Source organism: Prionailurus bengalensis, chromosome D2 (genome assembly GCF_016509475.1).
Source record: "Prionailurus bengalensis isolate Pbe53 chromosome D2, Fcat_Pben_1.1_paternal_pri, whole genome shotgun sequence".
NCBI classification, from domain to species: domain Eukaryota; kingdom Metazoa; phylum Chordata; class Mammalia; order Carnivora; family Felidae; genus Prionailurus; species Prionailurus bengalensis.
This window is the reverse complement of record NC_057351.1, coordinates 73,010,941-73,024,563: the sequence shown is the minus strand read 5'-3', so window position 1 is coordinate 73,024,563 and position 13,623 is coordinate 73,010,941. Positions and strand designations below refer to the sequence as shown.

The 13,623-nt window shown below is 53.4% G+C and overlaps 1 protein-coding gene across 2 annotated transcripts in view; it reads left to right on the top strand.

Annotated features, from left to right (window-relative positions):
* The window catches only part of HSPA12A (heat shock protein family A (Hsp70) member 12A), a 168,265-nt gene that overhangs the window by 130,728 nt on the left and 23,914 nt on the right, over positions 1-13,623 (top strand). For both annotated transcript variants that reach the window (XM_043597660.1, XM_043597661.1), the window contains 4 exons: positions 1,662-1,747; positions 3,253-3,380; positions 7,024-7,210; positions 9,544-9,648. In XM_043597660.1, the coding sequence (XP_043453595.1) occupies positions 1,662-1,747; positions 3,253-3,380; positions 7,024-7,210; positions 9,544-9,648 (506 nt within the window). The remainder of the gene's footprint in view (positions 1-1,661; positions 1,748-3,252; positions 3,381-7,023; positions 7,211-9,543; positions 9,649-13,623) is intronic.

The window sequence follows — 13,623 nt, the reverse complement described above, 5'->3', positions numbered from 1 at the left end:
ACCAGCTCTTTCGGCCTCTGCCCTTACTGGCTTCTGCACATGTCTCCCAGGGGTTGGAATTGGAGGCTCCTCAGGAGGAGGGGGACCGTATGCCTGCAGCGAGCGGAGGTGGCTGTGCCGATCTGAAGCCTCACATTCACTCTTGCATGATTCGTTTCGTTCCCTCAGCCCATTTGGCACCTGCTGTAGTGATGCTATTTGAGCTCTCACCAAGCAGGAAAAAAAACCAAAAATCAGTGAGTGTGTGGGATTAACCCAAGTGACTTGGCAGCAGAAGCAGATGGAACCACGCCTGTCCTCCCGTAGAAGCATCTAGGCTCTGTCAGACACCTCACACCCTCTGGGTTTCCTTGACCACAAGTATTGTTTTAGCCAAGTACCCATTTTTTTTTTCCTGCCGGGTATCAGGCTGTGTGCTGCTAGATGGGAAGTATTCGCAGAGCACCCCAGATAACACCGGGTATTGGAAGGCGCTCAGGGTCGGCCGTTGTCACCAGGGTGGGAGCCTACCGTCCCTGCTCCGCTGCTGGCCCTGTGGGTCCTCGGTGGCGGGCAGGGAGAGCAGTGTGGGGCTTCCAGCGGGGACAGTGTGACTTCTCCCTGGGTGCTCATTCCCGGGGGAGAGCCACTGGGCTCTCGCAAGGTGTCAGGACAAACGTCAGCACCGGAATAATTGCGAGAGGAGCAGGGCAATCAACAAAATGACGTTCGTCTGCTTTGCTCTGGGCTCTTCTCTGGTTTGACCTTATGGGGCCCCACCCACGTGCAGGGTCTAGGTATGCTGATCCACCTGTCATTCTGCTGTGGTTTTTCTTTTTTCTTTTTTAATTTGTTAATGTTTATTCATTTTTGAGAGACAGAGAGGGACAGAGCGTGAGCAGGCGAGGGGCAGAGAGAGAGGGAGACACAGAAGCTGAAACAGGCTCCAGGCTCCGAGCTGTCAGCACAGAGCCCCACGCGGGGCTCAACCTCATGGACCGCGAGATCATGACCTGAGCCGAAGTCGGCTGCTTAACCGACTGAGCCACCCGGGCGCCCCTGTGGTTTTTCGTATTGAATGTCAAAGACCTTCAGTATCGCCCGAAGAGAGATGAGTTCCCCATGTTGTGGTGCGGCCTCATGCTGGAGGGAGGGAGGAGGGGACGTGTCCACCAAGCAAGGAAGTTCCTTCCGGAAGCTGCAGTCCTGTCCTATGTTCCTATAAGGGGGCTTGTTGGTCTGTGGGGTTGGGTAGGGAACCTGAGGGTTGTGGATACTCTTTCAAAAAACATGGCACACAGAAGTTTGCACAGGTGGCTGCAGGTTTGGCTTGTCATGGTGCCTGGTTTAAGAACCAGCTCTTCAGAGGGCACAAGCCTGGAGCTGAGGCCACCTGGGGACTGGGCAGCATCTCTGCTAAGTGGGGGTTGGGGGCGGCACGCAGCGAGAGGCCTGGTGGCCACTGGGAGAAGAGGAATGTTTCATCTGGCCAAGTTTTAAATACCGCATACGAGGGGGTGCCAGAACAGACACTCTGCGTTCATGGCTGGGTTCAGCCTGGCCTACGACGTTAGCTGGCTTTCTGGGGGGCAGTAGCATCTGTAGCAGCAAAGCCAGGCAGCTCGCTTCTGCCCCCTGGGTCAGCCCGTGCCACTTCTAAGCACATTTGTCTTTCCTTTCAGAAACAGCCCCCACGTCTGCATATTCATCTCCGGCCCGGAGTCTGGGGGACACGGGAATAACGCCATTGTCCCCTTCCCATATTGTGGTAAGAAATGCGTATGTATGTGTGGGGATATGTGCTGATCATCTTTGGTTTCTGGATGTGCCTTCACGAGACAGGCTGCTTGGCAGCCCCTCACATTCATGGGTGGAGATTACATTGTCCTGGTACCAGCCTCGGGAGCCCACCCAGCCCCTTCCCCACCCTGGGCCTGGAAAGGCTTTCTATAGTGTGACTGGTGCTTCTGGAGCTCTTGGCCTGGGTGGGTACCAGGCAGGGCGGGAGCAACCCTTTAAAGATCGAGGGCCCAGAGGTGGTGAGGCGTCCTTCTGGAAGGGAGCAGCCGCATCTGGCCGGTGCTCCAGTGAAATGCAGTTGCTACAGTTCACTGCCGTGTCCACACGCGTGTGGCTGGGCTTGCTTCTCGCACAGCCGGCCCCAGAGAGAAGACCTGAACAGCGAGGGGGCTGGAGACTGGGCATTTGCTCTCACCTGACCCCTCACTGAAAAGATGGATATTGTGAGGCAGCTCTTCAAGGGGCCCACACGTAGCCGACCAGAGAAAAGTAACCAGGGGAGGGGTAGCTTCCTGGGTACCAGCCTGTCCTGGTTTTCCTGGAACAATCTGCATTTTACCTTATTCAGTGTCCTGGAACTCCCTCGGTCCTGGGGGACCCGGGAAGCTGGCCACCTATGGCTGGGCCCTCATATGGCAGGTTTGCAAACTCTGCACCCTGAGGGCTCCTATAAGAGCTCAGGGTCACCTTGGGGTGTGTGGGGATGGGGGTCAGTGGGGAGAGGCCAGAGGGGCAGAGGGGTGGGGAATCTCACCCCCTGCTCTAAACAATACACTTCAAACCCCAAATGTATTGGTTTCTAATGTGGAGCTCTGTGGACATATAAAAAAGTCTACATGCTCAAAAAAAAAAAAAATGGTTTGGAAAGCTGGAGTGGCCTGACCCGCTTGCTTAATGTTGAGGAACGTCTCTGGTCCCCGAGGGGACAGGCCTTGCCAGGATCACATGGCGAGGGGCCCTGGCATGCAAAATTTATTCCCACTCACAACACACCTGAGCAGATGGAGTGCTCGCCTGGGTGTGCCCAGGCCACAGCTGGCAGAGAATATTCTGGGCAGGCAGCGTCTGGAGGTCTGCACAGGAACTCGGGGAGGGCAGTGAGGGGAAGATTGTGTCAGTCAAGGAACCCCTGGGCTTCCGGACTGGATGGCGAAACTTCCATAATTTGTCATGGTCATAAGCAGTCGATAAAGGGGGTGGGGGCAAGCTCTAGGCGAGTGACTTCACCCTGTCAGCTTGGCCCTCCACTCAGGGACAGCTCCATTCCTCCCTGAACTACCTGGGTGGGGGGCTGAGGCTGGCCTGCCTTCTCCATAGGGCTCACCGTGCGGCACACTTGAGCCAGAATTCTGTCTGTAGTGGGAGGCACAACTGGGCACAACCCCCCCCCCCCAACCCCGGCGCATCCTCCTGAAAGCCAGGCTGGGCCACCGCCACTCCCCACCCCCACACCTTAACTTGGTGTATCTGCAGAATGACGCTGACCCGAATGTCTCGGAGCAGCAGACATTTCTCGTGGTGGTGGCCGTTGACTTTGGAACCACGTCCAGTGGCTATGCCTACAGCTTCACCAAGGAGCCAGAATGTATCCACGTGATGAGGTGAGTGCTGTGGTATGGGTGGGGAGGGCCAAGGGCAGGCACCGGTCAGTGCACCTGTGGACACTTGGGGGCGGGCCTGGGGGAGGGGAAGGGAGTTAGTTTAAGGAGCAGGTGAGTGGCACTTAGGAGGCGGGTCCTGGATTGTGGCCCAGCTCAGCCCAAAACCCCTGTGCCCCTTTGGGTAAACCACTCTTATCTCTGGGCTCCAGGTTCCTGGTCTGTAAAAGCGTTGACTTAATTCTGACTCAGTTGGTCTGAGGAAGGGCCTGGACAGCGCGTTTGAAATCTGGCCCAGGTTATTCCAGCATGCAGCTCGGGCAAGAGGTGCTGGCTCAGGGTATCTGTGATGGAGGAGGTCCAAGCATCAGCTCGGCCACATACTGTGTGAGCTTACACAAGCGCTGGGCCTTCTAACCCTCAATTTCCTCATCTGTGAAATGGGGATACTGACTGTCTGCCTCACCGAGTGTGCACAAATGAAATGAGATTTCCCATCAAGGGCTTAGCACGGACTGAAATGTAAGGAGGCAAGGTGCTGTTTCTTACATGACGGTGACCAGAAGCAGAAAGCACCATGCCTAAGAAAAAACAGAGGGGTGGATTTCAGCCACGTGAACCTGAAGGGTGACCCTGAAGTTGCCCATGGTCTCTTGGGACACACTCTGTGCTTAGGACGCCCCTCCCTCCACCCCCGCCCCACCAGGCACACAGCAGCCTGGCACGCCCTCTCATCCACCCCATCCGCACGCGTGACCAATTGTCTGCGAGGATTCTGGTCGATCCCGGCATCCACACCGGCTCCTCCGGTCTGGCACATGGCCCTCCTGCAGAGTCTGTGGCCCCTCAAAGCTTTGGGAGCCAGGAGTCGATCACTCCGATTTTCCAAACCGAAGGATGGCTCTCAAGATGCATTGTGATTGGCTTTGCAACAACTCCTTTAGCTGGTAATTGTGGAATTTCGGTATCGCTCCTGGAGTAAGAGCTTATGCGTTTTTATAGCGTGCTGCTTAAAACATAAGTCATGAAGCAAAAGTGACCCCCGCCTCAATCTTGGTTTAGATATCCTAAGAGGCTGCAGAGACCCGGGGGTGTCCTGTCATCAGGAAATAATGAAAAGCCGGTTCTAGTAGAGAAGCCTGATGACAGCATAGCCCTCTGTGTCCAGTCGTCAGCAGGATTCTGCCTCTGGTTAGCCAGACACCTGCCGTGGGGTCTGCTCTGTCATCCCCAGAGAGGGAAACCCCGAAGAGACAAGAGCATGCTAGGAAAAGCTAGAACCAGTGTTTATTAGCTTCTACATAGTTGTTTTAAGAAATGTTGTTTCAAAGGGATAGCCTTGTAATGAAAATTGGAAAGAAAAAAAATAAAAACCAAGAGCAGAAAACACATTGCAATTGCTTGGGAGGAATTCTCACCCAGTAGCTGCAGCGTTCAGGTTCTCTAGAGACATTATCTCAGTTCTTGTAGAGAAGATTTTGGAGAGAGGTTCTACCTGAATTTTACTTCAATCAGAACAGGTTAACATAACCATGATACAGACTGACAAAATTATGACTGAGAAAGCTTAATTTTGTGCATGTTAATAGGAAGGGAGGAATAAAAATTGGAAGGGGAAAAACTCAGGAAGTTCCTTGCCTACTGAAAATGGCAGTGTTGATGGTAACAGGAAGTCCATTCGTTGAAACGTTGGAATGTCACCCTGGCTCAGGTGCCCAGTGTCCGCCTGGGTGATGATCATCCCTGTGTCTCAGTGGGGTCACCACGGGGACGTCTCCCTGGGTAGAAGCCTGCATCTTGATGGAGCTTGACTGGGGCACTTGCCAGGGACGGTTCCAGGCCCATCTGCATGGCAAATCTAGGTCGACTCTCCACCTGGACTGTGATGGTGCCACCAGAGCTTCACGGTGCCGTGTCAGGAGCAGGTGTGAGCTCAGCCAGGTGCTCTGCCACCTTCCTGGCAGGCGGGGGGGGGGGGGGGGGGGAGGGGGGAGGGGCGTGCTTCCCCTCCTATTCTGTGTCACCACCAGATGCTCCTCGCAGTGTTCATGTGGCTAGTGGCAAGATGGGAGCCAGCTGCAGAGCCGGGACCTGGTCCAGAAGAGAGCCTCCTGGCCACCGTGGCAGCCGTGGCTTCTCTGCCGTGGCCCCAGAGCAGGAGGGAGAAGCTTCGAGTCACCTGATTTCTCTACTCTTCTTCGTATTCTCCTTCTTTCTATCTGAGGGAAGGAAGGAAGCTTCTCTGGGGCTCCACTGACCCCCTTCCCCACTCCCTTACCCTCCCATCAGTTCCAGGATGTAATCCCACAGCCTCTGCCTGTCTGTCTGTCCTCACCTCTCGCCTCTTCTGGGACCTCTTCAGCACACAGACTTGCGGGACATAGTTCCTTCCCACCTCACTGCTCCCATCAGGGCTCTCCTGCCACCTTGTCACAGTGGCTGTCACCCTGGTATGGAGGCACCCAAGTCTGTTTCCTCCTGGGTCTCTCCTGTGAATGCCAGGCTTACATCTTCAACCCCGTCCTGGGAGTTCAACGCCAGCGGGCTCACCTGGAGTTTCCCACTTTCCTTGGTCAGGGCTCCCGGTTTCTGTGAAGGGCGCTTTCTCCTCTAGGCTCTGAAGTTGGAACATCTGGGAGGTGAGCGCCTGCTCACCTCCGTTGCCATTTAGCCGGGCTCTCACTTGGGATGGCCCCTCCTCCTCCACCGCTTTCCTCTACTCTGGTTGGAGCCCCATTGTCTCTGCTCCCAGAACAGGCCTGAGCCTCCTCAGCCTCCTGGCTTCCTGTCTGGTTCAGTTTGCTCTGTTCAGTCCCAACTCGGATTCTGCCATACCCCTGCCCTAAAACCTTTAGTGGCTCCCTGTTACTCACTGGTTAAGTCTCTCTCTCTCCCCAGGGGTCTCTTCCACCTGCTTCCAAACACCTTCCCAATCTCGTTTCTCACACTTCCCATTTACATACTCCTTCTCTACCCCACGCGGTCGCTTGCATCCCAGTAAATGTCCTGTGTTCACCCACCTCTGAGCAGCCTGCAGTGCCCTTCCATCCTTCAAGATCTAGCTCTCTGTCAGTCCTTTGAGTCTGTCCTGAGCCCTGCATTCTTCCCCTGCCCCACCACCTGGCACCTCTGCCTTCTCTGACCCCCAGGGCATTTCCCTGGGCCCCTTGTTTCCATGCGATAAGCCTGGTATTTATGGATTTGTTTATACCCTACCTTGTTTTAGAGAGGACACAAACCAGCTATACATTTGCTTGGGGTGCTTGCAAACTAAAAAACACAGACCCCTTATCTCCCCCCAAAAGACATAACCTACTAGGTTGTGAGTTGTTGGAAGGCAGAGAGATGTTTCGTCTCCTTGTCACTGGCACCTGCACAGAGTAGATCCTCAGTAAACACTGAGTGGAAGGTCAAAGCAGACCTTATTATTCAGCAAGAACCTGGTGGTTGCCCCTTTTGTATTGGTTTCTAAGCAAAGTCGGATCAGTGATCACTGATCAACCAGCTGAACCAGAGAGCATCTGTAGCAGCTATTATGAGCACCCACATCTGTAAGAATCATGCACGTGTAGGTGCTCGAATCACTGCTGTCCGAACTGGGCTTATGAAAGAAGGTCCCATAACCTCTGCCTTTCCTTGGTGTCAGGCGATGGGAAGGAGGCGACCCTGGGGTGTCCAACCAGAAGACCCCGACCACCATCTTGTTGACTCCCGAGAGGAAATTCCACAGCTTTGGATATGCCGCCAGGGACTTTTACCATGACCTGGATCCCAACGAGGCCAAGCAGTGGCTGTACCTGGAGAAGTTCAAGATGAAGTTGCATACCACTGGGGTGAGCTATACTCTCCCTGGCCCCGGGTCCTCCACATTGGAGAGACAGGGTTCCTCCAGCCTGGGTGGGGGAGGTCTTTCCAACTCAGGAAACCCTTAGGTTTCTCCCAAGCAGAAATTAACATCCATTTACCTTGATCTTAGAGATGACCTGGCACACTCAACACTTTTGTGGAGTAGACAGCACTTCCTTTTATACGCGTGGGCAGAGAGATATTCAGAATATTTAACAACTTGTTTGCATTGGAAACTGACCAGAGTGGACGCTGGCTGGAGGCATAGGGGTGGGGGACATGCCACGCCAGGAGATCCCCCTTCGGTTGCTGGGTTGTTGGGAGATCGGGAATTCTGAAGGAGGGACTTGGGGGCTCGGGGCATTTGGGGGACCTAGGACAGTAGCTATTAACTAACTAGTTTAGAAGTAACAACTGGCAGGGCACCTGGGTGGCTCAGTCAGTTAAACGTCTGACTCTTGATTTTGGCTCAGGTCATGATCTCACGGTTTGTGAGATCAGGCCCCACGTCGGGCTCTGTGCTGAGTGTGGTACCTGCCTGGGATAGTCTCCCTCTCAATCTCTCTCTCTCTCAATCAATCAATTTAAAAAAAATGTAACAACTGGCCCATTCCTCTCTGTGTGGGGAAGCAGGCAGCTCAGGAAATCAAGTGCCCGATTGTTAGAGGCTCAACTCCCAAAGCAGTTCTGTTCCCAGTGTGCCAGTTCTAGAAGCTGTCTCCATCAGTTAGGCCCGTCTCCCAAGCTTCATGGAGACATTTGGGCCACAGGATAGGTTCTCCTCAGTTTGAGCACTTTACCCCATAAATTTTCCTTAATTCTTGGTACTTAGAGATTCAGGATGGCAATGGTGTTTAAGACCCCGGGACCAGACGGCCTCGATTTAAATCCTGCCTCTGCCACCTTCAAGATACTTAATCCAAGTTACTTAACCTCTCTGTGCCTCCTGTAAAATAGAGACACTGACAGTGCCTTCTTCATGGGGATGTTGTAAGGATTAACGGAATCAAAATACGCAAAGCTCTTAGAGCCAGCCTGGTACTTAGTAAGTTGTAGTTAATTGCTAGCTCCCATTATTGCTTTCCTTGTGGGCTCTTAAGTGCTTGCAGATGACAAGACAAATGTTAATGGAAACCCAGCTGCCAGCACCCGGTCTCCAAGGCTGCGTGCTGCTTGGTGTGGTTCTATCTCTGTGAAGCAGACAGACTTCTGCTAGAAATACATCCTTCCCGGTTCACCTGATGGGATTCAGTGCTGAACAGCAATCTTGTGCAGGTGGAAAGCACAGGAATTTTTTCAGTTTTGAATGTTTTCAGTTCTGAGCCTATGGCTTCCAGGTGCTCGGCCACCTCTCTGAGCCTGGGAGTCGCCTCCCCAAATCCGGAGCGTCTCTGCTGAGCACCAGGGGTGGGAGGTGGCTGGTTGGGAGGAGTGAGTTTGCATCCATGGCTCAGGACAGCTGACAGGCTCCACGAGGCCGGTTTAGTAGCCTCGTGCCCCTTCATGCTCTAAAGGCAAAGCCTAGTTATCCAGCCGGGATTGATCCGGAGGCCCCACTGATTTTTTGCCCCGGCAGTAATGAGCCGGTTGGTTTCGGGCTGACTTGGGAGCGTCCTCCTGGATGTTCGCTCCCGTTCTCTGCCCATCTCCACCCTGTGAGCACTTTTCCTGTCATTCTTTTTTATGACCCCAGTCCAGCCAGCGTCTCCCAGAGCATCCTCTACCCAAGGACCGGACTGCTTTAGCTTCTGGCAGAGGAAGGGAGGCAGTGATGCTGTGCTCCCAAGAGGATTAAGCACAAGCCTTAAAATAGGAGCTCTTCTATTTTGGAGACTTGGTTGGCAGCCTATTGGGAAACGAAAGCTTCATGTCTGTTTAAGCCTCGTGCACGTCAGCGAGTTGGTGTGATTATTTAGGCCTCCGCCAGGGGGGCTCCTGAGGGTGACCATGTGTGTCCAAGTGTGGAAATGGTATGTAAATGGCATCAGCAGTGGTGCCTGCTGACTTTTCCCCCTTCCTGGGCTCTGTCACTGTGCCGAGACCTCTGCTCTGTGAGGATCCAGGAGAGAGAGAACAAGAGGGAGGGAGGAAAATAGGGAGAAGTGGAGGGAGGGGCTGAAGGGGACAGCAAGGGCCCCCGACAGAGTAAGGGGACAATGCTGCCAGTCTCATTTTGGGGGACACACTATCCTGGTCTCCCAAATATCAAGAAACAGAAATATGGCTCACCGGGCTCCCCAGATCCCCAGGTAGCAGTTCCCGAAGCTACAAGGTGTGTTTCTCCTCCCTGGCCTTACTATTCCTTCCTCTCCCCCACCAGGACCTCACCATGGATACAGACTTAACGGCAGCAAACGGCAAGAAAGTCAAAGCCCTTGAAATCTTCGCTTACGCCCTGCAGTACTTCAAGGAGCAGGCGCTGAAGGTAGGGCACGTGCCAGCGCCCTGTGGGGGGGAGGTGCACCTGCCAGCCGGGGAGGGGGGGGTTGGGGGGGTGGGGGGGTGGGGGGGTGGGGGGGCACGGTAACGCCCTGAGGGAGGACAGGTAGGACGGGCATTCAGAAAGCAGGATGCACCCTCGTGCACTGCTGGCGGGAATGGAAAATGGCACAGCTGCCGTGGAAAAGTCTGGCAGATTCTCAAGGTTGAACACAGAGCTACCCCATGACCCAGCGATTCTACTCCTCAGACACCTAAGAAAAATGAAAACATGTATTCACACAAAAACTCGCATGTGAGTGTTTATAGCGGCGCTCTCTGTAATAACAGAAAAGCAAAACAGCGCGAACGTCCGTCAGCGAGCAGGTTACGAAGTGGGGTCTGTCCCTACAATGGGATATTATTCAGCCATAAAAAGGAATAGAGCACTGATGCCCGGGACAACATGGGTGAACCCTGAACACGTTCTGCTAAGGAGGAGAAGCCAGATGATACTGGAGGATTCCATTTGTATGCAATGGCCAGAGGAGGCAAGTCCACAGAGACAGGAAGCAGATTCGAGGTTGCCAGGGGCTGGGGGAGGAGGGAGGGGGGAGGAGTGACAGCTAATAGGAACGGGGTTTCTCTGCGGGGGAATGGACTCAGATAGTGTGATGGTTGCACAACCTTGTGAATCTGCTACCACCCACTGAACTGTACAGTCTAAGAAGGAGAATTTTAGGGAGCACCTGGGTGGCTCGGTTGGTTAAGCGTCCAACTCTTGATTTTGGCTCAGATCATGACCTCACGGTTCATGAGTTCTAGTTGTGCATCAGGCTCCATACTGATAGCACCGAGCCTGCTTGGGATTCTGTCTCTCCCTCTGTCTCTGCCCCTCCCACTCCCCCCCTTAACATAAATAAACTTTTTTTTATAAAGGAGAATTTTATGGTATGTGAATTATATCTCCATAAACAAACAAACAAACAAACAAAAAACAGAAAGACGGGCAGAAGACACATGTAGCAGCTGTGTGATCTCGGGCAAGGCGCTTAATTTCTCCAACACCCACCTCCCTAACCTGAAGAGTGGGGCAGGTTGTGTACCTCGTGGGTTGATGTTAAACCTTCCTCCGGGCTGCGCACAGTAAACTACTGGCAAATGGTTGCTGCTGTCCCTCCCAGACCCCACGGAAGCTGCTGGTGTATGAGTGAACCCCTGGGATGATTGTTGCAAAGGTTTGTGCAGTGATGGTCCTGGGTGTGGGAGAATGGCTAATTTCTAAGTGGAATACAGCTGTCCACTCAGTGTCCTCCCATGGGCATGGTGATGAGTGGGTGTAAATCAGATGTGTGTACTGAGCTGTATCCACAAAGAATTGGGAACTTTAGAAGCATTTGGTATTATGTGATCACTAGTAGAAATTTAGTGAATTCTGGAAATAGAGTTCTAGAAATAGGGCTCAAGGGAAACAAAGATGTGAGAACGTGATACTGCTTTCATTCATTCGAGTACCTTCTTCATTTTTCTTTCTTTCTTCCTTTCTTTCCTTCTCTTTCTGTCTCCCTCCCTCCCTCCCTCCCTTCCTCCCTCCCTCCCTTCCTCCCTCCCTCCCTCCCTCCCTCCCTCCCTTCCTCCCTCCCTCCCTCCCTCCCTCCCTCCCTCCCTCCCTTCCTCCCTCCCTCCCTCCCTTCCTTCCTCCCTCCCTCCCTCCCTCCCTTCCTCCCTCCCTCCCTCCCTTCCTCCCTCCCTTCCTCCCTCCCTCCCTCCCTCCCTCCCTTCCTCCCTTCCTCCCTCCCTCCCTTCCTTCCTTCCTTCCTTCCTTCCTTCCTCCCTCCCTCCCTCCCTTCCTCCCTCCCTTCCTTCCTTCCTTCCTTCCTGTGTGCCAGATCTGAAGGAGTGTCAAAATAAACACAGTGCGAAGGAGCATGTAGTCAATGGGTCAGTGTTGTGAGGGGGTAACTAACTGGGTGTTTGGTGAAGGCAGAGATTCTGCCCAAAGTGCAGCATCAGGAAAGACTCCCTGGACGAGGGGCACTGGGGGCCTCTCACTGGCAGCAGCTGGAAGGGTGGGTGTTTCAAGAACAGCACAGGGGAAGGAGAACACAGCCAACAGCTGTGGAAAGCAAGCAGTTTTGAGTGGGAGAAGGGCACAGCTGTAGAATAGAATGGGAACAGTGAGCTCGGGTCGAGGCTGTGCAGAGCCTCGAATGCCAAGCCAAGGAACTTCTTGGGTAATGGAGAGCCATCAGAGGATTTCTAATAGGGGAATGTCATGGCCACAGACATAGCATTAGAAGGAGGGAGACCACCGCATCCCAGGGCCTGCAGGGCGGAGGAAAGCCATGTGGAGGCAGCTGACGCCGATCCTAAAGCAGGTGTGTCTGAAGGCTCTGAGACTCTCAGACAGAGTGGCAGGTCATTTAGGGAGCGTGAAGACCAAGAAGAAAGACGGGGGGCGGCGAGGGAAGAAGTGGATCCTGGGAAATAATTCTTCCACCAGAAGGGGAGAGGGGAGAGGACAGAAGAAGGAGTAAGAGGGAAGAGGTAGTAAGGGGAGAGTGCCATCATTCCTGGGGACAGCCAAGCAGACCAGGAGGGCCCAGAGAGGTGGACCTGTGTCAGCCTGAACAGCCGAGATCGCAGGGGGATGGGCGCAGCGCCTGGGAGCCCAGACAGCCAAGTGAAGGACTGTCTGCCTGTAGCGGATGTGGACACCCTGAGAAAGTGAGGGAGCAGAGGGAGGCCGAGTGCTCCGGGGGCCCTTGGGTTCCAAGGAGGAGCCAGGGGACTCGGGGAAAATTTAGGACTTGAGAACGTCCTTGACATTGAATTGTGTTTCAAGTCGGTTAAAGGGAAAAGGGTGAACAGCCCGTCTCAGAAGGGGAGGGAAGAGGTGGAGGGGGCAGAGATCAAGCAGGGGTGCAGGAGGGGGTGTGTGGTTTCGAATATGTCAGCTCAGCTGGAACCTGCTAGCACCTTCTCCCGGCGGGGCACATGCTGTCAAGAAATTCCATGAAGAACAGCTTTTTGAGGAGATTTATAAGGACCGGGCCCTTCACGAGAGGGCTGGCTGGTATTTAAAGGACAGATGGAGTCAGAGGAGGGGTTGTTGCTTGCTGGCCCAGGATAAGCACAGGAGAATATCTACTAAAGCAGCATATCTGAGGAATCACGTGCATGAAGCAGGCTCATCTTTCATGGAGGACAGCAAGTGAAAGTCCTGACATAATGAGGAGTTTAATTAACGGCAGGGCCCTTTCGCTTCCAAGCTGTACTCCGTCCACTGGTGAACAAACAGCTTGTCTAAACAACCTTCCCTCCGGCCAGGAAAGCCCATCATTCATGTTTTGAGCCTTTTCCTGTTTGAAGAGTTTAAACTAGGGGCGCCTGGGTGACTCAGTCGGTTAAGCGTCTGACTCTTGCTCGGCTCAGGTCCTGATCTCAGGGTCATGAGTTCAAGCCCCACACCGGGCTTCGCGGATCGGACTCTTTCCCGGGCCTGAAGCCTTAAAACAAACAAACAAAAAAACCCAGAAAAGTCTAAAACAGACTGGATGGTGATCGGCAGCATACTTAGAACCCTTCCTAACCCGTCATCACTCACGTGCCTCTAAAGCCCGAGGCAGACCTGCAAGGAAATAAAACACAATGAAACAAACAAACAACCCTGCTGTTTCACACGAGCGTAATGCAGAGATGTTTCTAAAAACATGTTTTAAGAAAGAGTTTACTAAACCTACTTAACACTGCTGACCTGTATGCTTACAAAAGGCTCACAGGGTAGATTTTATATTATGTGTTCTTGTCACAATTAAAAATGAAAACACTTTTTTAAAAGGAAAAAAAAAAAAAGGAACTGGCCATCCAACAGGAAGTTAGTTCGGTGAGAGGGTGGGTCGGTCCCCAGATAACTACTGAAACAGTAGAGGAAATGAGACGCCCATCAGAAAAAACAAATGGCCAGCCTGTTACTCTTCTG